At 44.5% G+C, this 25,647-nt stretch overlaps 1 protein-coding gene across 3 annotated transcripts in view; it reads right to left on the reverse strand.

Moving 5' to 3' along the window:
• Window positions 1–4,266: 4,266 nt before the first annotated feature.
• FAM3B (FAM3 metabolism regulating signaling molecule B) overlaps window positions 4,267–25,647 on the reverse strand; it is a 53,942-nt gene continuing 32,561 nt past the window's right edge. Inside the window, exons 3-8 of one of the 3 annotated variants that reach the window (XM_060009788.1) lie at window positions 9,601–9,679; window positions 8,986–9,044; window positions 8,038–8,088; window positions 6,896–6,983; window positions 5,611–5,743; window positions 4,267–4,422 (exon numbers count right to left, since the gene is read on the reverse strand). In XM_060009788.1, coding sequence (XP_059865771.1) covers window positions 4,333–4,422; window positions 5,611–5,743; window positions 6,896–6,983; window positions 8,038–8,088; window positions 8,986–9,044; window positions 9,601–9,679 — 500 coding nt within the window. In that variant the 3' untranslated portion in view covers window positions 4,267–4,332. Of the gene's footprint in view, window positions 4,423–5,610; window positions 5,744–6,895; window positions 6,984–8,037; window positions 8,089–8,985; window positions 9,045–9,600; window positions 9,680–18,950; window positions 19,075–25,647 lie in introns of all 3 variants that reach the window. The other 2 variants (XM_060009787.1, XM_060009789.1) reach the window with 2 other exon arrangements.

The following is a 25,647-nucleotide window of genomic DNA, read 5'->3' on the forward strand; positions in this document are numbered from 1 at the left end:
GTACAGCACGGTGACTATAGTTACTATATTTCTTATTAAAAATCACAACATCACAGAGCACAAAGCTCTCTCCCCACCCTGAGGTGTGTACCTTCCACGGAAGTTCCCAAAGCCACTTCTCTGTGTCCCTAAGGCCTTTGGCCAGATCTGGGGAGACGGGTCCCCTTGCGTTCCCAGTCCAGCCACTTCCTTTCTAGAACGTGCTCTCTGCCTGCAGGGATGGCTGGAGGCCAGCACCAACACAGGCAGCTTCAGACACGTATCTTTCTGTCTCCAGCCTTCCGGCCCAAGCTATGTTTACCAGAAAATCCTTTCAAAAGGAAAGCATGTCTGCTGCATGACGATGTGGTGAAGCAGCCCTCCCTGCCCAGCTCTTACCTGTGCACCTGCAGAGTGGAGACCCGGCAAATCATCTCTCTCCCTTCCTCCGCTTCCCTTTATTTATTTATTTTTTTTCCGGTACGCGGGCCTCTCACTGTTGTGGCCTCTCCCGTTGCGGAGCGCAGGCTCCGGACACGCAGGCTCAGCGGCCATGGCTCACGGGCCCAGCCGCTCCGCGGCATGTGGGATCTTCCCGGACCGGGGCACGAACCCGTGTCCCCTGCATCGGCAGGCGGACTCTCAACCACTGTGCCACCAGGGAAGCCCTCCGCTTCCCTTTTATAGAAACGGCTTCTCCCCTTGCTGCTCTCTTTTCAAGCAGCAAGAGAAATGAAACTAATGGCCTGCCACAGAAAAGACACTGAAGAATCAATACACTTCCTGGTGACTTACACAGTTGTCCTCAGACGCCTGGTGAGAGTGTGCATCTGAGTTTCCTGGTGGGCTTGTGAACACACGGGCGTCTACCCTGCCACCCACCCCAGGATCAGATGCCCGAGATTCTGCTTTGCTATCATGTTCTCAGAGAGGTTGGGGTCGGACCACCCTTGGAGATGCGGTCACTTAGCACAGCGCTGTCCAGCAGGACACTATCTGAGATGCTCTGTGCTGTCACTCTCTCCCCATATTAAGCTCTGAACACGCCAAAAAGGGACGTCCACAGCTCCCCGCAGTACCCCACTTGTGCAGTGCATGCCCTCATACTCGGGTTGGTCCCTGTGCTCTCGGAGAGTTCTTGCTGGGAACCCAGCCCTGAGCTAGCCCCACTTTCTGGTCCTGGCATGGTTACTTGCACCCCAGGGGGCCCCAAAGGTCTCCCGCGGCGGCGCTGTGACTAAAGGGGGGTGGGTGAATCAGGCATTGCCATCACCAGAGTGTGGGGAACCACGGCGAGGCCCCGGGATGAGGGGTTGGCACGGGATGGGGGAAGCCGGCCTCAGGTTCGGCTTCACACCGGCGATCCTTTCCAAAACAAAAAATAAGATTGTAAATTAGAAAATAAATCCTGAGCAGTTCTTTGCTCGTTCACTTGACTTGTGGGCAAATTTCCCTTTGAAGAAGAAATTTAGAGGCTAAAAGAATGGTTTTCAAACCCTGGCATTAGGAAGCTACAGGGAGAGTCTCGGGGTCTGTGTCCCGCGGGATCTTTTGCCCGGATCATCCAGAGGCCGTGGGCAGAGGTGAAGGATGGAGGGAGGAACTGGGCAGCCGACTTCACCGCCAATGTCTTGCGTCACAGGGCGGGTGCGTCTGTGTTCCAGGAAAGTTGCAAGTGAAGGCACCGCACCTCCGTGGAGGCAGCTGGAGGACCCTGCATCCCCGCTCAGAAGAGCATCCCCTTGGCACGTCCCTCATCCTGACAGCATCAAAGTGCTGGGCTGGTTCTCAAGCTGTGGGGAGCTTGATGACGAGCCCCTGACCCTCTGAGGAAGGGCTGGCCTGAGCGTTCATGCAGCCCCGAGCCATCTGGAGCCAGAATGCACCCACCCGCAGCCAGACCTCTCCTTCTGAGCGTGCTTTCTCAGTCGTACAGAGGAGACCACGCAATGTCTCCCTGATTAATGGATTAAGGAGATGGAGGGACCCAGGAGTCTGAGTCCTAAGTGTGTGTTTGTGCCAGTGGGGCGAAGTAGCAGAGGCCGCTTGGGGGGGTAGAAACCCCCTGACTCTTCACTGTCTGGGCCCCAACTTCTCCAATCGGGGTGACGATGGTGACCCACCTCAGGGCAGATGCTAGGAGGACAGGCCTGGGGTGGGCAGCGCGATGGAGGGTCCTAGCTGGTGACACACTTTCCTGTCAGGAACAAGCCATGTTCCTGATTTTATGGTGTCAGAAGTCCAAGCATCTAGGAAATGGGGACGCTGAGAGCTCAAGAAGCACCTGCCTTTTCCAGGGCAGAGGCGAGAGCCCCGCCCCTCTCTGTGGGCGGGGCAGCCCTTCCAGCCCCACCCCCCCAACCCGCCGCAGGGAGGGGCAGGTCTGCACACCTGGGAGAGCTCACGGGTGTGGGGAGGGCTTAGGGTCACTTCCCGGGGGTCTGTGTAATTAGGACAGGTGTTCAGGGGTGGCTGCCCACGTAAGGCTCGGTTTCCTCGGCAACCTTTGGCTTGTTTTGTTTTCTGGTAATAGACTTTATTTTCTAGAGCAGTTTTAGGTTCCCGGTAGAATTGAGGGGACGGTACAGAGAGCTCCCCCAGACGCCCTGCCCTGCCCCTGCACAGCCTACCCCACTGGTGACTACCCCCTACCCGAGGGGCACATTTGTCACAACCCATGACCACAGTAGAGAGGCCTGCGGTCCTCCTGATCGCCCCTCCCTGTTCCAGCCCCTGCAGCCCTCAGGGGTCCCCATGCTGCTGCCTTTTCAGCGATGCCCTAATGCTCTCCAGACGCCGCTTCCAGGCCTCCTCCAAAGTGATCCAGAGCCCAGAAAGGGGTTCTCTCTGATTGCTTGTGTCCAAACATCTCCTTTTTGTTAGGACACCAGTCACATTGAATGAGGGTCACCCTGCTTTAACTTACTACACCTCCGATGACCCTGTTTCCACATGAGGTCACATTTTGCGGTACTGGCGGTTAGGACTCAACTCATGAATTTGGGGGGAAGAGAATCTAGCCCATAACAGGGCCCCAGCCAAGATCGTATCCAGTGGTTTGCAGACTCCTCTGCAGAGAGAGGCCCAGGCTCCCTGAGGGGCCGACAGTCACCCCCCACTGCCACGAGGTTGATGTCCCCCCTGGTTGGCAAAGGGGTGCAAGGATGAGGGCTCACATGTGTCCTGGCAGGAGCTTTGGGGGACCTCTGGACTTCTGCTCTCTCTGGCTTCCATGCCTGAGATGGACGCTCCTTCATCCTGGCTCCGGGCACCCAGAGCTGAGCCTCGGCTGCCCCACGAGGCGCCTGCTACACGAAGGAGACCTCAGCACTGTTGTCAGCCACTGAGATCTGGGTGGCTTGATCCTGCAAGGGTGCTGAAATTCAGGGTGCCGCGTGTTGCCATGGTTTTCAAAAGAGGCCTGCCGATAAAAGTGCTTGACAATCATTTGTCTATCCCAATCCCTCTATTTATAGATGAGAAACCGGACGCTCAGAGAAGCACTCTTAAGCTGGTATCAAAGTCTCCTACCATTTCTGGTAGCCAGGCTTGGGAGGGAGGTTAGAATGGGCACTTGGCAATGACTTGAGTTTCTTAACCCCAAGTCCCTGGGTATCTTGGTCCGTAGATCTATGGTGTGTCCCCTAGGAAACCTGGGGTATACAGTGGCTCTCCTGAGAGCAGACCCTGCTCACCTGTCAGAGATCCTTCTCCCCCACCCTGTTAGACAAGGTCCCACCGGCCACTGGAGTGACACCCCAGCATGGAGGCGGACACGGAATTTCCTCACTACCGCACCGCACCGCTGATGCCTGAGTTAGGCGCACCCAGATTCGTGGAATGAGTAAATTCAGGGACCTGCAGGGGGAGTTCAAGAGCTCAACCGGGGTTGACCCAGGAAGGTTGCTAAGCCCTCTGACTGCTGTTCATCCTGAGAGGCAGGATGTCCAAAAGGAGGGTGTGCTCGGTGATCGGGGAATAAAGGTTTTCTCTCTGCAGAGCTGTCTGGACCACAGGGATCAAACATAGATCCAATCATAAAGTGGCTCCACATCTGGACAAGCAGTGGCTGCTTCCCCGCCCCGCCCCCCAGTCCTCTCCTTTCAAGGGGAAGTCACTGCCTCCCCTTCAACAATTCCCATGCATTTCAGCTGTCCTGCTCACTACCTTCACTCTATACACACTGGCATAAGAAGTCTGTGCGACAAGATTTTAGACAACTGGAAAATACTTTGGTCAGTGGGTTGACGACAAACCCAAAATACTCATCAAATATTGACTGTTGGCTAAGAGGTGTGGTCCATTCGGGATGCATTTGTCTATAAAAGGCACCTTTATTGAGGCCGGGCCATGTTAGCTTGGTCCTTTTGGTATGCAGCCTTCTACCTGGATCTCTGCGGGCCAGCCCGGATACCTGTTCTTCGCATTATCTGAGTGGTTGACCTGTGCAAAGGAAAGAAAAGGCGTTAATTTATCCATTCATCTAATCAACAAATGGTCAGCGAGCCAGCTGTGAGCAAAGTCATAAAAAGAGAATCACTTCCTAGGATGGGATTTGTTACAACTTACTCAGGGTACGTGATTTCCTCTCAATGTGACTCCATATTTGAAGCAACTTGATTCAACAGGTGGAAAACTTTCTGCTATGGTGTGAGTGTCCTTTAATCCACGTGCCCAGTAGAGCAGCCACTAGCCACATTTGGCTACTGAATACTTGAAATGTGGCTAGCGTGACTGATGAACTGAATTTTAAATTCTCTTTAACTTGCATCAGTTTAAATGTAACCTGCAAATCTGGCGAGTGGCTGCCATATGGGACGGCACAACTCTCAAGTCTGGTTTTCAGTTCTCTGGGAGAAGGACTATATATTTTTTTCAGGGTAATCGGAGTGTTCCTTACTCAGAAGGAACACTTGTTCCGATTGATTTGACTTTAAGGCTTTCCATCTTCAATTCTTTCACAGACAATGGAGCACCTTAAACTCATGCTTAAAAAGAATAAGAATACGCATTCTAAACTTTGGAATTCTAGTTTTATGTCTCTTTTTAATATAACACCTTTGCTGAGACAGAATTCACATCCTATAAAATTCACCCATTTAAAGTGTACAATTCAATGGCTTTTAGTATATTCACAAAGGCATGCAGCCATCATCACTCAATTTTAGAACATTTTCATCCCGGGAACAAGAACGCACAAACCCATTCGAATCTACTCGCCATCCTCCACAGCCTTTAGACAGCCCCTAATCTAGTTTCTGTCTCTGGACAGAAATCTAGAAATTTTATATAAATGGAATCATACAGTATGTGTCCTTTTGTGTTTGGTTTTCCTCACTTAGTGTGTTTTCAAGGTTCGTCCATGTCATAGCCTATATCAGTACTCCATTTCCGTATGTGCCTTAATGATATTCCAGTGTGTGGCTATACCGTATTTTATTTATACATTTTAAAATCTATTCATCAGGCACTTGGGTTGTTTCTGCTTTTTTGCTGTTGTGAATAATAGCACATTGTACAAGTTTTTGTGTGACCGTATGTTTTTCATTCTCTTAGCTATGTATCTATGAGTGGAATTGCTAGGACATATGGTAACTGGTTCTCAGGAAGGGATGTTTAGCAAGCACTCACCTTTTCTCTCTGAATTCCTGCAGGAAGTTCAAAGCCTTTTGCTCCAAGAAATACCCAGCTCGACCTGAACCGAATGTTCCTGATCTCTTTACTTCCCAGGGCTTCTATGGCCTTCTTAGCGTCCTCCTTCAGTCTGCGGGGCAAAGGGGGAAGCATGTGAATGTCTCACCTGCAGACTCGGGTATGTGGTGCTAGGACACATTCTGTCCTAGGACAGGTTTCTAAAGCAGCGCCTGCCCTCCTGGGGTGCGGGGCAGGAGGGAAACGCACATGCTGGCTGAGTGTGTCACATCTCTAGTTACACATAAGGCCACATCCAGGACTCTTTTAGACTCAGTTTGGGGCCCAGAGTTTTAATTCTCAATTCGGAAAAGCCCTGGGTCTTGGGGTTCAGTCATCCTCATCCCAGCCAGCATAGTTTTTGGTCCTTGCTGCCCTCCTGTTTACTGACCACCAATAAAGAGGACAGAAGTTGCTGAAAGATGAAAACAAGTGTCAAAACTGTCCCTTTCGTATTCAGAAAAGTCAGTATCAAAAATGAAAAAAAAAACCCCAAAACAAAACCTAAAGAATCCTACCGTTGTAGAAAGGTGCAATTCAGGGCAAAGTAAAGGGAGGTGGGCAGAAAGGAAAAGAAAAAATAAGTTCAGATTTTCCTAAATGGGTTACATCTGAGTCTTTCAAAGCACATGTCAAAGAACTTCCATCTGGGAAGATGCTCTTCTAAGAATAAGATCTGAATTCAAACAAATTTGGGAAATGCCATGTTCAGTAGCCCCATCTCGGAAATTCACGACGCCTAGAAGCGCTCTGGGGTCCTCGGAAGTTAGGCAGTGAAGACGCACGCGTTTGCGCAGGAGAGCACGCTTGGAGAAACACTGACCAGGTCATCTTCTCCCTAGTGAAAGCATCATGTATGTGTGTGTGCGTGTGCGCGTGCGTGTGCGCGTGCGTGTGTATAAGTCCCACCCTGGGTTTAGCTCTTTGGCCAAGGGTTAGCTTTGCTATTTTATTTATGGTCAGTGGTGGCTTTGTCTTGCTACCTGGAAATATTCCTTAGTTTCTAGGATTTATGTGCCCCACCAGCTTGTTGTTCCTCTAGAAATGCAGTCTGTTCCTCATGGTTTCCCATTCCTTTTCCTTGAAGAAGCATCCTTCTCCTTGGACCTCTGTCCTCTCCTAAATGATGTACTGAGGAACACTGAGAGCCCTGATGCTCTGCCCCCCCACCCACCCGCGCTGGCTTCCCTGACTCTCGTCCCTGCTGTGACAAGTCTGCACTCACCTGCTGCTACCATCATCGTGGGTCACCATGAAGAGCAGGGAGTTCGAGGGAGCGCTCTGAATAAAATTCGTCATCGGTCCAGAGTTATCTGCCGGGTCAATGCAAATCAGTCTTAGGACCTTCTCTGTCAGCTGAGACTCTGGCCCTAGAGGCTGTGCTTCTGCTCTCAGCTTCTGTGCCCCGGGCTCTGAATCCTCTGAATCTAGAACTGTCTCTCCACCACGCAAATGATGCTTTCCCGCTTTCATAGTAAACGGCCTGTGGCTTCCACGGTGGGGCGATGTGAGGCAAGCAGCATGATCGGATCATAAAGATTCTAGTGATCAGCTCTGAAACCAACCGGCAACGACTTTGGCAACACAGGTGGGCTCTTCTTTGCAATTAATAAGAAAACACCGAACCTGGGCATGACCCTCTAAGAGCCGAGTGGCTCCAGGACACTGAGGAGAAATACGAGACATGACAGACCACACCGGGATGGGTAAGTCCTTGCTAAGAGACCCCTCTGTTTCTTACAGAGAGGAAACAAAGGCTCAGCTCAAACCCTGTTATTTACCACTGGGGCTTGTATTTGTAGTTATGATTAACGGCATCGTTCCCGAGTGCATCCGGGCACTTCTAATTGTTCCTCTCCATTATCTTTATAAAGATTTGTTTTAGGTAATTCTCAGTGTTAAACAAAAACAACTTCAGTCAAGATCCAGAGTCCAGAATGGAGGGACAGTTGGAGGAGGATGGACACCCTGGGCTCCAGGAATGCGTGCACCACGCCCAGTGCCGTGAACATGGCAGTAATGATGACGACATTCAGGGCTGGAGGCTGATCACATTATTCTACATGTTTGGTTTCAAAAAAGAAAGAGATATTTTCTCTTTCCCATTATCCGAGGAAGGGGCAGAAGGAAAAGATCCAGGACAAGTGTGATCAAAGAAAAGACATTTTCTAGATGATGGCTTCAAATTTTAATACGTGAACTCGGAGACCACGAGGGTTTATGTAAGACAGTTCTAGAAAAAATTTGCTTCCGGCAAATTTTTTGGGAGACAAAATAAGAATGTTTGATGTTTTGGGTTGTGTTTTTTTTTATCCTAATTTGTGTGTATAATTCATTTTGATTTTAAGAGGAAAAGAGTTTCCTTACCTCCTTCGTACATATCAAAATACTGTGTTGCTAATACTTTCCCAGTCACATCTGGAAATGAGAGAAACAGCTTTTAAAAGAAGGTACATGGGGACTCAGGGCACATTCTGAAAACAGCGTGTTCCTTCTCTGTCTCTTTCCGGGAAGCATGACTGCCGTGGTCCCACCTGAAGGAAAGGACTGCCTTCCCTGAAGGGGGCCCCAGTGATTCGGGTCAGGAAGGCTAGGGCTCACAACGGCTGCCCAGAGCATCCCTCCCACCTGCTTCCAGTTAGATTTACGCCCACATTCTTTCCCAGTGCACCTGCCTCTTCCCACAAACACCAGGGCCCCCACTCAGCCCTTTCTGCTGCCCCCTGTAGCTTTTCCTGCAGATCAGGCACATTTTCCTCAGGTTCCTGCAGCCCTCTGTCACTGGACTATGTGCTCACCTTGCTCATAGGCACAGACGCCAAGGGAAACCCTTTCCCCAAACCTGCTACAGTTCTTACTGTCAGGGGCCCCGATGGCAATAGTGACAGATGTGTTTTTTTTCTTTCCAGGCCTAAGAGGAGGGCAGGCTGTGCGTCCCCTGAGGCCCTTTTATCAGACAAAGGTAGGAACTGGTGTCACCTTCTGCTGGGCCACCAGGAATCAGAGCAAAGGTGAAGCCCAACTCCAGGGTGTCTGTACCCCCAGGTCTGCTGATCTGGTTTTAGCTCTGAATTCAGCAGGTCCTTCTTTGTTTTTTTTAAAATCAGTTTATATTTGATTTCAGTTTTTCGGTAGAACCAGAAATCTCTAAAGTGAGGCACTGTAAAAAATAGTTAAATATATACTCTTAAAATGCATTAAAATATAAACCTAGACTAGATCGTGTGCAGAAATCATAAAGAAACCCAAGGTGCCACTGACTATCCAATCACAGAGCTTTCAGAGGAGGTTTAAAGAAAACATTTAATAACTTACAGTTGACAATGGCAATATTTATTCCTCTTGCCACATTCCCAGTCTTTTCTCCTATGAGCCTGAAACGTAGATAAGCATCGGTCAAAGAACCCCTTTCTCACCAAGCAGTGAGTAGCCCTCCCTGCTCTGTAAGATCCTCTCTTGGCAAAATTACTGTCCATCCTTTGTCACTTACCATTTCCTTGTAGATACGCACCGGCCTTGACCCAGCTCCCTTGAAAGTCACCCCTACACTCGCTCCACACATCCATCCCCACACATCTCTACAGTCTGAGTCCCTCAGGGAACCTGGAAACTGCATTTAGTCCTATAATTTATACAAATGGCCAGGGAGAGAAACACCAGTGTTTGTCTAGCACGGGCTCTTTGCAAACATTCTCTCACTGAATCCTCAACCTCCTCATGGGCGGGCGTTCATTTTCCCACTTTATAAATATGGAGTACAACAACCAGTAGAAGGGATTAGGAGCCAGAAAGTCTGGAGACAAACACACACACACAACACCTGGTTACTTTCATAGTATGATGAAGCTTACTAGACCATGAACAAGGAGATGAGAAGTGGGATGAGAAAGGAGATGGCAAGGTAAAGAGATACTGAAGATGTATACTTGCTGGGTTTCGACAGTTGATGGGATGCGAGGAACACAAGCGAAGGGTTGACAAACATGAAGGACACATTCAAACTGGCTGGCTGGAAAAAAAATGAGGTACAAGAGGTGGATGAATAAGAGATGGGTCTGACCCAACTCTGGTATCAGCTTCCATGCGTCCTCTCCCCATCAGTGCTCTGACGGAGGTTTTGCGGACACCTGGAGATGCTTCTATCCAATCACAAAATGTAACCCTGATTATCCCCTTAAATAAATCCCTTACACTACTTCACTTAATTTTTACTTTTAAATTGGAGAATATGAAATGCCAGTTTCAAGGGGATTGTGTCCTAAAACCAGGAAGAAGATTGACCTTCCTGGAAATGTGAAATATTACTGAAGATCTTTGTGTGTGTGTGAGCATGTGTGTGTGTGTGTGTGTGTGTGTGTGTGCATCTGTATGAGTGCATGCATCCTCTGTCAAGTTTTAAAATCAATGATACATTATCTTCATAAGAAGTCAAAGGCATGCAGATTAGAAAAGAAGTGTTATGACTGCCTTTTTTTTTTTTTTGTAGATGACATGATCACCTATGTAGAAAATCCAGTGGAGTCTACAACAAAGCTACTAGAACTAATAAGTGAGGTTAGGAAGGTTGCAGGATACAAGATCATTACATAAAAGTCAATTGTATTTCTACATACTAGCAACTAATGATGGGAAATTGAAATTTTAAACTTAATTTTTTTAACTTTTAAATTTTAAATTAAAAAATATGTACAATAGCATAAAAGTATGAGATATTTAGCGATAAATATGGCAAAAGTATCTGCAGATGCATACACTGAATACTACAAACCATTACTGAGACAAATTAGATTTAAATAAATTGAGGTAAGTAAAAGACTCAATATTGCTAAGATGTCAAGTCTCCCCAAATTATCTAGAGATCTAATGCAATCTCAAAAAGAAAAAAAAGAAAAAAGCCAGTAGGCTTTTGTGTAGGCATTTATAAGCTGATTCAAAAATTCATATGAAAATAGAATCTAGAATAGTCAAAATAATTTTGAAAAAAAAGAACAAAATTGAAGAAATTATAATATTGAACTTCAAGATTTACTGTAGAGTTATAGTTATCAAAATTACTGCATATAGTGAAAAGACAGACAAACAGATAAATGGAGGAGAATAGAGGGTCCAGAATTAGATATACACGTATATGGTCACTTGATTTTTGCCAGTGGTGCAAAAAGAATTCAGTAGAGAAAGACAGTATTATGAAAAATGGTGCTAGAACAATTAAGTAGCCATGTTTTTAAATGACTACAATTCATATTTCACACCATTTGCAAAAATTAATTCAACATGGGTATATCATATTATATAAAGTGGAAAACCTAAAATTATCCAACTTCTAGAAGTTTGGAAGAAACTTTGGAGAGCTTTGAAGAAAAATTTTGTGGGCTAGACAAAAGGTTCTTAGAGATGACATGAAAAACATGCTCCATAAAAGGAAAACATGGATAAATTAGACTTCATTAAAATTAAGAATTTCTGCTCTTTGATAAATACTGTAAGAGAAGAAGAACACAAGAAACAAGCTGGGAGAATCTATAGGAAAATCATATATTTAATAAAGAACTTGAATACAAAACACATAAACAAACCTCAGAATTCATAATAAGAAAACAACCCCATTAAAAATGAACAGAATTGAATAGACACTTAGCAAAGTAAGATATACACACAGCAAATAAACACATGAAAAGAGGCGCAACATCATTAGCTATTAGAGAAATGCAGATTAAGATCACAGTCAGATACTGCTGCATACCTATTAGAATGTCTACAGTTAGAAAGACTGACCATACCAAGCGCTGGTGAATATAGTGGCAGATTAACTGAAACTCTCATACACTGATAGGAATGTAAAATGGTACAGCCACTTTGCTTCAGATATTTTACCCCACTTTCTTCTTGCTTGCGTGGTTTCTGAAGAAAAGCCTGATGTAATTCCTACCCTGTTCTTTTATAAGTAAAGTGTTTTTTTTTGGTTTCATTTTATTTTGTGGTTGTTGTTGGTTTTGCCTCTGGCTACTTTCCAGATTTCCTCTTTGTCTTTAATCTTCTCTAGTTTGAATACAATTTACTTAGGTGTACATTTGGGGGTATTTATCCTGCTTGGTTTTCTCTGAGCTTCCTGGATCTGTGGTTTGGTGTCTGTGGATAATTTTGAAAAGTTCTCAGCAGTATTACTTCAAATATTTCTGTTTCTTTCTCGCTTCTTTTTTCTGGTATTCTTATTACATGTATTGTACCTTTTGTAGTTGTCCCACAGTTCTTGGATATTCTGTTCTTTTTTATTTTTCAGGTTTTTAATTATTTTTTTTCTTCCTCTTTTCTCAATTTGGGAGGTATTTTTGCCATAGCCTGAAGGTCAATGATTCTTTCCTTGGTTGTGTCCAGTCTACTAATGAGCCCATGAAAGGAGTTCTTCATTTCTGTCATGGTGTTTTTAATTTCCACCATTTCTTTTTCATCCTTCCTTAGGGTGTCCATCTGTCTGCTTACATTACTCATTTGTTCTTGTATTCTGTCCACTTTTTCTATTGCAGCTCTTAGCATATGAATCATAGCTGTTTTATATTCCTGGCATGCTAATTCCAAAATTTCTGCCATATTTGGGCAAGGTACTGATGCTTTCCCTGTCTCTTCAAACTGTGGTTTTTTACTTTTCGTGCGTCTTGTTATTTTTTGTTGAAAGCCAGACATGGTATACTTGGTAAATAGGTCTTTAGTGTGAATGTTATGTTCATCTGGCAGGGAGTTAGGCTCTGTTTACTATTTGCTGTAGCCGTAGGTGTCAGAGGCTAACATTTCTCCTCTCTTTCTTGGGTATCCCTATAGACTCTTTTACATTGGGTTTGAGACTTGCAGTTTTTTTCAGCTGTAATCCCTTGTTATTTTACAGGAGCCCTATTATGTGGTAGTAAGACGTCAGGAATGAGGAAGTGTTCCATAGGCCTGTGACCAGGTCTCAGTCTTTTAGTGAGCCTGTGCCCCTGAGCTGTGGCCTTCACAAGTGGCTTTTTTTTTTCTTTCACTCCTTAGGGGAGACAGGAAGGCCAGAGGGGCCTGGAGTTGGGTATTTTCCTCCCCCAGGTTGGCTAGTCTTTGGTAAAACCTTCATTGGTTAGACTCTGGTAAAACAGTTTCCCTCGAAGACAAGGCTGCTAAGAAGAACAGAGCATTGGGGACATATTTCAAAATGGCTACTTTCCCATTCCCACCGCCAGAAGCATGAGGGGATTTTTTCTTCAGTCTTCCCTTTGAAAGCCTGGTAGGGCTCCTGGAGGAGAAACTCAGGAAGGTGTAGGAGCTCCTCCAAGGCTTGGCCTCCAGGAGTTAATCTCTCAAGCTCATCCAAGCTCAGTCTCCAGCAATTAGTCACTTACCCTTTAAGGGTTCCTACCGGATGCTAGATCCAGCTGAGCTCCCTGCTCCAGGTAATCTGTGATTTGATGAATCTGCCTGTCTCTCCAGTTTTCAGGGCGGTGGTTTTCCCTGTGACCTCAATTCTCTTGTATGTATGCATTTTTAATATACAGCATAATTTGGGGTTTATGTGCTGTGATTCAATCTAAGAATTGCCTCCTTTGAATTGGCATTTTTACAGGCCACTTAATATATGTGAGATATATTTGTTCTTTATGAAAACTTCATAATTGGGTTGTTTTCTGTTTTTGCTGCTTGTCAAATATTTTAAATTTTGCTTTCACTATATGGTGTGTATTTTCTTTGCTTTGTTAAAGGTCAGGTATTAACGACAGCATAAGCATATTTTAACATGCCATCTAAAAAATGAAAAGACAAAATATGGAGAGCAGTTTTTAACGCAAAAGGGCTAACTACCTTAATACATAAAGAATCTTATAAATCAATTAAAAAAGCCCAGGGATAGGAATAAAAATGGGCAGGAGATATAAACAGTTCACAGAAAATACATACAGCCATCCCTCCGTATCTGCAGGACATTGGCTGCAGGACCTGCCACGGATACCAAAATCCACGGGTGCCCAAGTTCCATAGCCGGCCCTCTGTATCTGTGAGATCTGCATGAGTGGATTCAACCTACCATGGATCATAAACATACTATGTGATCCATGGTTGGTTGAATCCGCAGATGTGGAGCCCATGGGGAGGGAGGGCTGACTGTACAGCCATTCTTAGCATGAAAAGACCCTGGATTCACTCACAGCAAGAGCAATAAAACACTGATCTGAGACTAACTTTCTTCTCTCAGAATGGCAAAACTCAAAATATTAGTCAACATGCCTTACTGGACAGACTGTGAGGGAACAGTCATTCTCATTGTGTTAAGCTGAGTCCTCTGAAAAGCAGATACCAAAACAGGGTTAAATGAGCTAGAATTTTTATTAGGGGAAATACCTACGAGAGAAGGTGAGAGGGGTGGGGTTAAGCAGGGCGAGTTGTCAGACCCCAACTCAAGCCTGACCCTAAGGGGAGGAAAGGGAAAAAGCTGGGGTGGGCATGTCCTAGGCGGCCAGGCAGTCTCAGGAGACTTCGGCAAGGCCAATGGGCATCTTGGAACGCAAGCTGGGCTTCAGCTGAGCCTGTGTGGCCCAGGAATGGGGCTGCCTGGTATCTCAAGGTTCTGATAAGGATTCTCTCCTTGACCAAACTCTACTCAGGCCCCCCGAGCTCTTTTTAAACTAGGCCTGACTTTTGGACTTCTGCTCATCTCTGCATTGTCCAATTTTAGCAAGAATTCTGCTAAGTCGGTTTAACCAGAAAGCCCCACCTTTGATATGTGATGGCCATCCATATTAAATCAGTTTCTTAATCCTCCTCCACCCTCCAGGTCCCGCCTTCAGCAAGAATCTTGTTAACCTGTTTAGCCAGAATCCCCTCAACCCTGAAGTTTCCTCCTAGTAATTTTCTATCCACAATCTCCACCCTGCTCCTTGGCTGTAAATGCTTGCCCGTGATGTGTCTGGAGTTGAATCCAATCTCTCTCCCCTACAAGACCCCACAAGAGTGGTCCCTATGCTTACTGCCATCACCCCCTTGAATAAAGTCGGCCTGACCATTTTCACGAAGTGTCATGAATAATTTTTTCTGTAACAGGTCTCAGTCACTGGCTAGGAGCAGCCAGGGGAGGCCGGGCCTCCAGCAAACCTACTATGGATTTTAGAATGCAGCAACTGGAACTCTTGGCCAATGAACTACCTGCCCCTAGAAACCTGAGAAGTGCATTCTCACGGTCACCACACTCAAACATTGCCGGAGTGAGAGTCACTAATTCCAGGCAAAGACTTCCAAATTCAAAGTGGGAGCTATTTATAATTGAGAAATCTATCCTCGGCCAAACTCTCAGTTAATCGTTGGTGGGAATGAATACATTTTAAACATGAAGAATCTTTAAAAATATTACCTCCCCTTATACCCTTTTCTCAGGATGTTATTGGAAGATGTGCTCCAGCAAAACAAGGGTGGAAACTAAGAAAGTGGAAGGTACTGTATCCAGGAAACAGGGACTCCAGCTACAGAGAGGGAGGCAAAGGTCATCCCCAGGATGGTGGTGGGGAGGGGTCCCCGAATGTCAGCCGCACGGTAGCTGCAGGGTAACCTGGCCGATTGGAGAGGGACAGAAGCTTCACGGGTGAAGCTGGTAAGTGTCTGATGTGAGAGATTTATTTTAACCAGAGGAAAGTTTAGGGATTAAACTGATGTAACTTCATGGAAAACCAAGTGAGCCAACAGTAAACGAAACGTAATTATTGTACATGCTTCAGTCATGTAGAACCTCTGTTTAGTCCCGTTAGAAAAAAAACAAACTGGAGGGACTTCCCTGGTGGCGCAGTGGTTAAGACTCCGTGCTCCCAATGCAGGGGCCCGGGTTCAATCCGTGGTCAGGGAACTAGATCCCACATGCATGCCGAAGCTAAGAGTTCGCATGCCACAAACTAAGGAGCCCACAGCTAAGACCCGGTGCAACCAAATTAATTAATTAAGTAGTAAAAAAAACCAAACTGGAGGCCACAGTTTGAGTATATCCCTAGATGGACCCTCATAGTCACAAACCCAAACTTAAAACTGCCCTGACGTCCCCCAAATGCTGACTCTGACCTTAAACAAAACCTAAGCTTTCTTTATGTCAGCATGACCTTGCAGTTATGAACAAGTCAGCTCATGCAATGCAACAGCACATAAGTTTCTAGTAACAAACCACACTAGAAAACACTGCACTTACTCATTCAAACTTTATAAGCCGAGCCGTGGCCATGGAGCGCCACGCCACCTAACCGCCTTCCATTTGGAAATCTTGTTTGCCAGGAGTTGGGTTCTCCCTTGGTAAAATATTCCTATCAAGTAAACTCTCTGAATTTTATTTTCACAGTCATAATCATGTAAAGGATGAAGTTTGCTCAAACCGTGATGACAGTATAGTAACTTAATCAGGACAATGGTAAGGGAAGAGGACAGGAATTGGGTGATGGTGGAAAAGAGCTGACCTCCCGAGGGGCAGGGCAGCTGATAGCGCTGAAAAGCGGAAACAAGGAAGTTGTAATGTAAACCCGCTGTTTAGAGGTATGGGTGTGAGTGAGTAGGGGGACTCTACTGACAGATGGAGGGGGCTGTCCCTGGGGGAGGTATGTTTGCAGGTGCCCAGGACATGCTGGTTGTAGGAATGAAGCAAATGGCAAAAAACCTCGTCTTTCTACATAAACCTGATATATATATAAATATATAAATATATATATAAATATATAAATATATATATATATATATATATATATTTTTTTTTTTTTAAGGCCATACAATGTGGCCTGTGGGATATCAGTTCCCCGACCAGGGCTCAAACCCAGGCCCTCGGCAGTGAAAGCACAGAGTCCTGACCACTGGACCGCCAGGGAATTCCCAAACCTGTATATTTTATTTGTAAAACAACGAGATCTCTGCAACCCATCCTTTCTGTTCCAGGGACTTGTTACAAGAAAACACAACACTAGAGGCACAGCAAGTGTCTTGGCATCTGGCCTCATTGATTCCTGTTCCTTTTAATTTCCTTTACTTGTGCTTATCCTGCTTTATTCTGCACTGAATTCTGAAAAACATCTAGAATACTGTTTGAAGCAGGCAAGCTACCTTTGGTTCTACACATTCATAGAGAGGGTTAGCTGTTCCTTTAGACTACTGGATTCAAGTTGGTCCACACAGCAGATCCTACGTTTGCCCGGGTGGAATCCTGGCTCTGTCACTAACAGCTGTGTGATGAGGGGCAAGTGACTGAACCTCTCTGTGACTCAGTTGCCTTGTCTGTATCATGGGAATAATAATGGTACCTACCTCAGACAGAGTTCTATGAAGTTAAAGTATACGTGAGTTGGTTTGTACCAGGTGAGATGCAGTAGCTCCTATGCATGGTCAGGAGAAGGTGTCAGGCACTGTGGAGCAGGGCAAATCCTGGGCTCTGGGATCTGAGCTTGAAAAATCCCCTTCTGGCGATGTGATTCTGGATGAGTGACCCCCTCCCACTGTCCCCACCCTTCCCAGGTCTTCCCGCCTCTTCCTTGCCAAGGGTTCCTGCTCAGTTTTCAATCTACCTCAATGACAATCCCATTCATCAGGGCATCACCTTTGAAATTACACACACACACACACACACACACACACACACACACACACACACACACAATTACCATACAGCATTTACCATGGACATTTGCAAACTCTGTTTGTTCTCTCCAACTATACCACTGGTTCTTAATGGGGTGGGGGGTAGGATTTTGCCACCTAGGGGACATGTGACAATGTCTGGGTCGTGTGTGGTTGTCACAGCCGGTGGGGAGGATGGGTATTCTCTGGCATCTAGTGGGTGGAGGCCAGGGGTGCTGCTAACCCTGAAATGCTCAGGGCAGCCCCTACCATGCAGGGTGTCCATGGGGTTGAGGCAGAGAACCCTGAACTGTGATGTCAGCTTCTTGGGCAGGAGCCACGTGTTCCATGTCACGGTCCCTCTGCTGAGTGCCTCACCCTCTGGAGTTCATCGGTGGATGAATGTTTATCAACAAACTGTCCGGCAGAGCAAAGGGGACCTTAGAGACATGATGGACCTGCAGAGCGAAGGGGCTATTTCTACCCAACTCCCAAATATTGAATGAGGGGATATGCCAGGACTGTGTAAGGTGTACGAAGCTGAATCCGACCCCCTCTCTGAATGCACTGCCTGCTCCTTGGGAGAACAAGGTACGTGCAGAGACCAAGGGACTGAGAGTGGAGGGGTGGAAATGCAGCAAGTGCCGAGTGCTGTGGGCAACAGCTAACCAACAAAAAAAGGGAAAGTGTGCCTGGTTTGGGGGAAATGGTGGGATAATTGGGAATGACTTCCTACTCAGGGTTAGGAACAGACCACATTTTCTCTCATTTGTAATAATTACTTAATCGCCCAAACCATCCTTAAGCTTGGTGTTGTGGGTTGCACTGTGTTCCCTCAAAGTTCAAATGGTGAAGTCCTAACCCCTAGAACCTCAGAATGTGACCTTATTTGGATATAGACCTTTAAAGAGATGACTGAGTTAAAATGAGGTCTTTAGGGTGACCCTAACCCAAAATGACTGGTGTCCCTTTTAAAAGGGGAAAATTGGATCGAGACACACACACAGAGGGATGGCGCTGTGAAGACACAGGGCAAAGTCGGCATCTACAAGCCAAGGAGGGAGAATGGGACAGACTCTCCCTTGCAGCCTCAGAAGGAACCAGCCCTGCCCACACCTTGATCTTGACGTCTGGCCTCCAGAACTGAGAGAGAATGAATGTCTGTTGTTTAAACAGCCCTGTCTGTGTACTTTGTTATGGCAGCCCTAGCCATGGAATACACTGGGCTAGGACACTTCCAAGTGCCAGGGTTTATTGGGCTGTCAAGGGTAAGGCAGTGGCACAGAAGCTGAACCGAGCTACGTGGGGGGTAGGGGCTGCAGGGAGAGATGACACTGGCTTTAACCCATGAGGGTGAGGATCAAAACCCAAATGCAAGGACAGCCGTATCCGCTGAGTTTTGATGTCTCCCTGACTTTGAAGGGCTAGAGTACAAAATATGTACTGAGCTTTTTGCTAACTGCTGTCAAATGAAAGTCCAACTCGGGACACATAAAAGCAATCTACGGGTCCCACCTCCCCACCCTCGGCACAGCATGCATTCTCATTTTCCCTCGGATGCCCCCCAGCCTCTGCCTGAGGTCAAGAAGATGCCTTTCTCTCCTGGGGCAGACTTGCTGCTTGGTCAGCCTCAGAGAAGGGGAAGAACCAAGTGGGAGAGCTAGGTTTTCTTTTCCTGCTGTAGTACTTACACCTCATCCTCAAAGCAGATCTTGGCATACTTGTCCCTGCCACCCCCACTGAGCAACCGGTAGGCGTAGGTGTTTGGGGGACACGGGGTCCAGTGGTCACATTTTTGCCTTTTTGGGGCTGGGGCTGTAACAAAAAGGAATATAACAGTTAGCATCATGCAGTATTGATCAGGTGAACCCATTGCTTGACTGTGAACGGCAGCTGTTCTGTCCCAAGACTTCACACTAGCAAGTCCCAGTAACAGTGGGGGAAAACTGGGAAGACAAAAAATTAATTTAACCTGCTTTTGTCTTCAAATAGCAAACATGCCAAAGGGAGGGGATGTTGAGTAGGCGGAACAATTTCAGAAGGGTTGGGAATCACTCTTGATCGTCATGACTGCCATTCTGGGATTGCAAGGCATAGCCTTTTGTATTCCAATTAAAGAAAGATTAGTTGGGTCTAAGAGTGCTGGTGAATCAAGAAGTAGCCTATGGAGCATCTATCCAGCTTCTGCATTTACACTCCTGAAACACACACACACCCTTGACCACCACTCTAGCCATGGCTGACCCCTCTCCTTTCCCTCGAGCTTGAGATGCTGAGATTTTCTGCCTGGGCTGCTATGTCAGTGCTGGCAGGCCCTGGAGATGTCATGCCCAGTGACAGGGGTCAGCACTTGGGGAGGACTGAGGTCAGCTGGTGCTGGGTACCCTCTGTATCTCCCACTGCTGGGTGCCTCGTTGCCATCACTACCACTCATGTCTCTCCCCTTTCACAGGTGTGGCTGTCCACTGTCACCCACAGAACCCACTGTCCTGTGCTGGGTTCAATTTAAATCCCTAGTCTCCAGAAAAAAAAAAAATCAGAAAGTGCTCTCACTCCCCCAGCTTGACTGGGGACGTGCTGTTTTACGGATCGCCGCGTCTCCTCTGTTTTAGCACATCTGGCTAGAAGCACAGCCAGCAGAGTGGCTGCAAGGCCCTGTTGGGGGAAACCAGGACACAGGCAGTGCTGTGATGGCCGAGTGCTCTGGGGGTTGAGCTGGACCAGGACTGAACTGCTTGGTGAACACAGGGATGCAGCTGCGCACCCAGTCCTGGTGCCCAGGAGGACACAGAGTTCTGGGGCCTGTGCACCCCAACATCGTGCTTACTCAGCCCTTCACATCTTCCTCCCCTTTACCTACTTCATCCCCATCACTAAACAAAGCCCCAACCCACCCTGCGCTGCCCAGCTTGCCCTGATTTATTTTCTTTTTCTTAGCCCTCATCACTGCCTAATATCCTGCAATTTCCTTTTTAAAAGCTTCTCCATAAGGACAGGGATGTTGTCTATTTATTTTCACTTTATAACCGCAGCACCAATTCTGTGTGCAGCGCAAGCAGCTGCTCCATCAGTGTTGTTGAACGAAAGTGTAACCGAGCAGGACCCTATGGGGCCTTCCTGAGAGAGACGCCCCACTGCCACCACAGAGTCCTCTGCCTGCCTCTTGTTTGTAGAAAAGCTGTAGTCTCCTAGGGCTACCCTGAGCCACAAAAGCCTGGTTCAAGAATTAATGATTGACAAGTCCAGGAAGTGCAGAGAGTCCCATACAGGAAAAATCCAAGGAGAAACACGCCAAGACATATTAATCAAACTATCAAAAATTAAATACAAAGAAAAAATATTAAAAGCAACAAGGGAAAAACAACAAATAACATACAAGGGAATCATAAGGTTAACCATAAGGTTAACAGCTGATCTTTCAGCAGAAACTCTGCAAGCCAGAAGCGAGTCACAGGACATATTTAAAGTGATGAAAAGGCAGAACCTACAACCAAGATTACTCTACCCAGCAAGGATCTCATTCAGATTCGACAGAGACATTAAAACCTTTACAGACAAGCAAAAGCTAAGAGAATTCAGCACCACCAAACCAGCTTTACAACAAATGTTAAAGGAACTTCTCTAGGCAGGAAACACAAGAGAAGGAAAAGACCTCCAATAACAAACCCCCCAAAATTAAGAAAATGGTAATAGGAACATACATATCGATAACTACCTTAAATGTAAATGGATTAAATGCTCCAACCAAAAGACACAGACTGGCTGAATGGATACAAAAACAAGACCCATATATATGCTGTCTACAAGAGACCCTCTTCAGGCCTAGGGACACATACAGGCTGAAAGTGAGGGGATGGAAAAAGGTATTCCATGCAAATGGAAATCAAAAGAAAGCTGGAGTAGCAATTCTCATATCAGACAAAATACACTTTAAAATAAAGACTATTACAAGAGACAAAGAAGGACACTACATAATGGTTGAGGGATCAGTCCAAGAAGAAGATATAACAATTGTAAATATTTATGCACCCAACAAAGGAGCACCTCAATACATAAGGCAAATGCTAACAGCTATAAAAGGGGAAATCAACAGTAACACAAACATAGTAGGGGACTTTAACACCCCAGTTTCACCAATGGACAGATCATCGAAAATGAAAATAAATAAGGAAACACAAGTTTTAAATGATACATTAAACAAGATGGACTTAATTGATATTTATAGGACATTCCATCCAAAAACAACAGAAAACACTTTCTTCTCAAGCACTCATGGAACATTCTCCAGGATAGAGCATATCTTGGGTCACAAATCAAGCCTTGGTAAATTTAAGAAAACTGAAGTTGTATCAAGTATCTTCTCCAACAACAACACTATGAGACTGGATATCAATTACAGGAAAAAAATCTGCAAAAAATACAAACACATGGAGACTAAGCAATATACTACTAAATAACCAAGAGATCACTGAAGAAATCAAAGAGGAAAGCAAAAAATACCTAGAAACAAATGACAATGAGAACACGATGACCCAAAACCTATGGGATGGAGCAGAAGCTGTTCTAAGAGGGAAGTTTAGAGCAATACATCCTACTTCAAAAAACATCTCAACTAAAAATCCTAACATTACACCCAAAGCAATTAGAGAAAGAAGAACAAAAAACTCCAAAAGTTAACAGAAGGAAAGAAACCATAAAGATCAGATCAGAAATAAATGAAAAAGAAATGAAGAAAACAATAGCAAAGATCAATAAAACTAAAAGCTGGTTCTTTGAGAAGATAAACAAAATTGATAAACCATTAGCCAGACTCATCAAGAAAAAAAGGGAGATGACTCAGATAAATAGAATTAGAAATGAAAAAGGAGCAGTAACAAGTGACACTGCACAAATACAAATGATCATGAGAGATTACTACAAGCAACTCTATGCCAATAAAATGGACAACCTGGAAGAAATGGACAAATGCTTAGAAAAGTACAACCTTCCGAGGCTGAACAAGGAAGCAATAGAAAATATAAACAGACCAATCACAAGCACTGAAATTGAGACTGTGATTAAAAATCTTCCAACAAACAAAAGCCCAGGACCAGATGGCTTTACAGCCGAATTCTATCAAACATTTAGAGAAGAGCTAACACCTATCCTTCTCAAATTCTTCCAAAATATAGCAGAGGCAGGAACACTCCCAAACTCATTCCACAAGGCCATCATCACCCCGATACCAAAACCAGAAAAAGATGTCACCAATAAAGAAAACTACAGGCCAATAACACTGATGAACATAGATGCAAAAATCCTCAACAAAATACTAGCAAACAGAATCCAACAGCACATTAAAAGGATCATACACTATGATCAAGTGGGTTTTATCCCAGGAATGCAAGGATTCTTCAATATATGCAAATCAATCAATGTGATAAACCATATTAACGAACTGAAGGATAAAAAACATATAATAATCTCAATAGATGCAGAAAAAGCTTTTGACAAAATCCAACACTCATTTATGATAAAAAAAAAAATCCCTGCAGAAAGTAGGCATAGCAGGAACTTACCTCAACATAATAAAAGCCATATATGACAAACCCACAGCCAACATTGTTCTCAGTGGTGAAAAACTGAAACCATTTCCTCTAAGATCAGGGAAAAGACAAGGTTACCCACTCTCACCACTATTATTCAACACAGTTTTGGAAGTTTTAGTCACAGCAATCAGAGAAGTAAAAGAAGTAAAAGGAATCCAAATTGGAAAAGAAGAAGTAAAGCTGTCACTGTTTGCGGATGACATGGTACTATACATAGAGAATCCTAAAGATGCTACCAGAAAACTACTAGAGCTAATCAATGAATTTGGTAAAGCAGCAGGATACAAAATTAATGCACAGAAATCTCTTGCATTCCTATACACTAATGATGAAAAATCTGAAAGTGAAATTAAGGAAACACTCTCATTTACCTCTGCAACAAAAAGAATAAAATACCTAGGAATAAATCTACCTAAGGAGGCAAAAGACCTGTATACAGAAAATTGTAAGACACTGATGAAAGAAATTAAAGATGATACAAACAGGTGTTAAGATACACCATGTCCTTGGATTGGAAGAATCAACATTGTGAAAATGGCTATACTACCCAAAACAATCTACAGATTCAATGCAATCCCTATCAAATTACGAGTGGCATTTTTTACAGAACTAGAACAAAAAAATCTTAAAATTTGTATGGAGACACAAAAGACCCCATATAACCAAAGCAGTCTTGAGGGAAAGAAATGGAGCTGGAGGAATCAGACTCCCTGACTTCAGACTATACTACAAAGCTACAGTAATCAAGACAGTATGGTACTGGCACAGAAATAGAAATATAGATCAATGAAACAGGATAGAAAGCCCAGAGATAAACCCATGCACATATGGTCACCTTATTTTTGATAAAGGAGCCAAGAATATATAATGCAGAAAAGACTGACTCTTCAGTAAGTGGTGCTGGGAAAACTGGACAGCTACATGTAAAAGAATGAAATTAGAACATTCCCTAACACCATACACAAAAATAAACTCAAAATGCATTAAAGACCTAAATGTAAAGCCAGACACTATCAAACTCTTAGAGGAAAACATAGGCAGAACACTTATGACATACGTCAGTGCAAGATCCTTTTGGACCCACCTCCTAGAGAAATGGAAATAAAAACAAAAATAAACAAATGGGACCTAATGAAACTTAAAAGCTTTTGCACAGCAAAGGAAACCATAAATAAGACAAAAAGACAACCCTCAGAATGGGAGATAATATTTGTAAATGAAGCAACTGACAAATGATTAATCTCCAAAATTTACAAGCAGCTCATGCAGTTCAATATCAAAAAAACAAACAACCCAATCCAAAAATTGGCAGAAGACCTAAATAGACATTTCTCCAAAGAAGATATAGAGATTGCCAACAAACACATGAAAGGATGCTCAACATGACTAATCATTGGAGAAATGCAAATCAGTACTACAATGAGGTATCACCTCACACCCGTCAGAATGGCCATCATCAAAAAATCTACAAAAAATAAATGCTGGAGAGGGTGTGGAGAAAAGGGAACACTCTTGCACTGTTGGTGGGAATGTAAATTGATACAGCCATTACGGAGAACAGTATGGAGGTTCCTTAAAAAACTAAAAATAGAAGTACCATATGACCCAGCAATCCCACTACTGTGCATATACCCTGAGAAAACCATAATTCAAAAAGAGTCATGTACCACAATGTTCATTGCAGCTCTATTTAAAATAGCCAGGACATGGAAGCAACATAAGTGTCCATTGATAGATGACTGGATAAAGAAGATGTGGCACATATATACAATGGAATATTACTCATCCATAAAAGAAATAAAACTGAGTTATTTGTAGTGAGGTGGATGAACCTAGAGTCTGTCATACAGAGTGAAGTAAGTCAGAAAGGGAAAAACAAATACCATATGCTAACACATATATATGGAATCTAAAAAAATAAATGGTTCTGAAGAACCTAGGGGCAGGACAGGAATAAAGATGCAGATGTAGAGAATGGATTTGAGGACACGGGGAGGGGGGAGGGTAAGCTGGAACGAAGTGAGAGAGTGGCATGGACATATATACACTACCAACTGTAAAACAGATAGCTAGTGGGAAGCAGCCGCGTAGCACAGGGAGATCAGCTCAGTGCTTTGTGACCACCTAGAGGAGTGGGATAGGGAGGGTGGGAGGGAGATGAAAGAGGGAGGAGATATGGGGATATATGTATACGTATAGCTGATTCACTTTGTTATAAAGCAGAAACTAGCACACCATTGTAAAGCAATTATACTCCAATAAAGATGTTTAAAAAAAGAGAAAAAAAATAAAGCTACCCTATGGTGGGGGGGTGGGGTGTGTGTGGGTAAATTAGAGTTTGGGATTAACATATACATTCTACTATATATAAAATAAACAAGAAGGATTTACTGTATAGCATGGGGAAATACACTCAATATCTTATAATAAGCTATAATGGAAAAAAATCTGAAAAAGAATATATATATAACTGAATCACTGCGCTGTACAGCAGAAACTGACACAACATTGTAAATAAACTATACTTCATTTAAAAAAATAAAAATTAAAAAAAGTTAAAAAGAATTAATGATTGAAAGGATGTGAACATGTAGTGACCAAAATAGCAGTTGGGTTAGTAGAACTGGTAACAATTTAAATAGTAAATCAGCCATATGGCAATCACAGAATCTTTACTTCCTCCCTGAAGGACATGGATAACAGTATCTGAAAAATATTCCTGAGTTGTTTTTCAGGTGTTAAAACCATCACCAAATGGAAGAAGTTAACTACTCGATGACCATGAGCACGTAGCCTCTAG

This window comes from Delphinus delphis, chromosome 4 (assembly GCF_949987515.2).
Source record: "Delphinus delphis chromosome 4, mDelDel1.2, whole genome shotgun sequence".
Classification (NCBI taxonomy): Eukaryota; Metazoa; Chordata; class Mammalia; order Artiodactyla; family Delphinidae; genus Delphinus; species Delphinus delphis.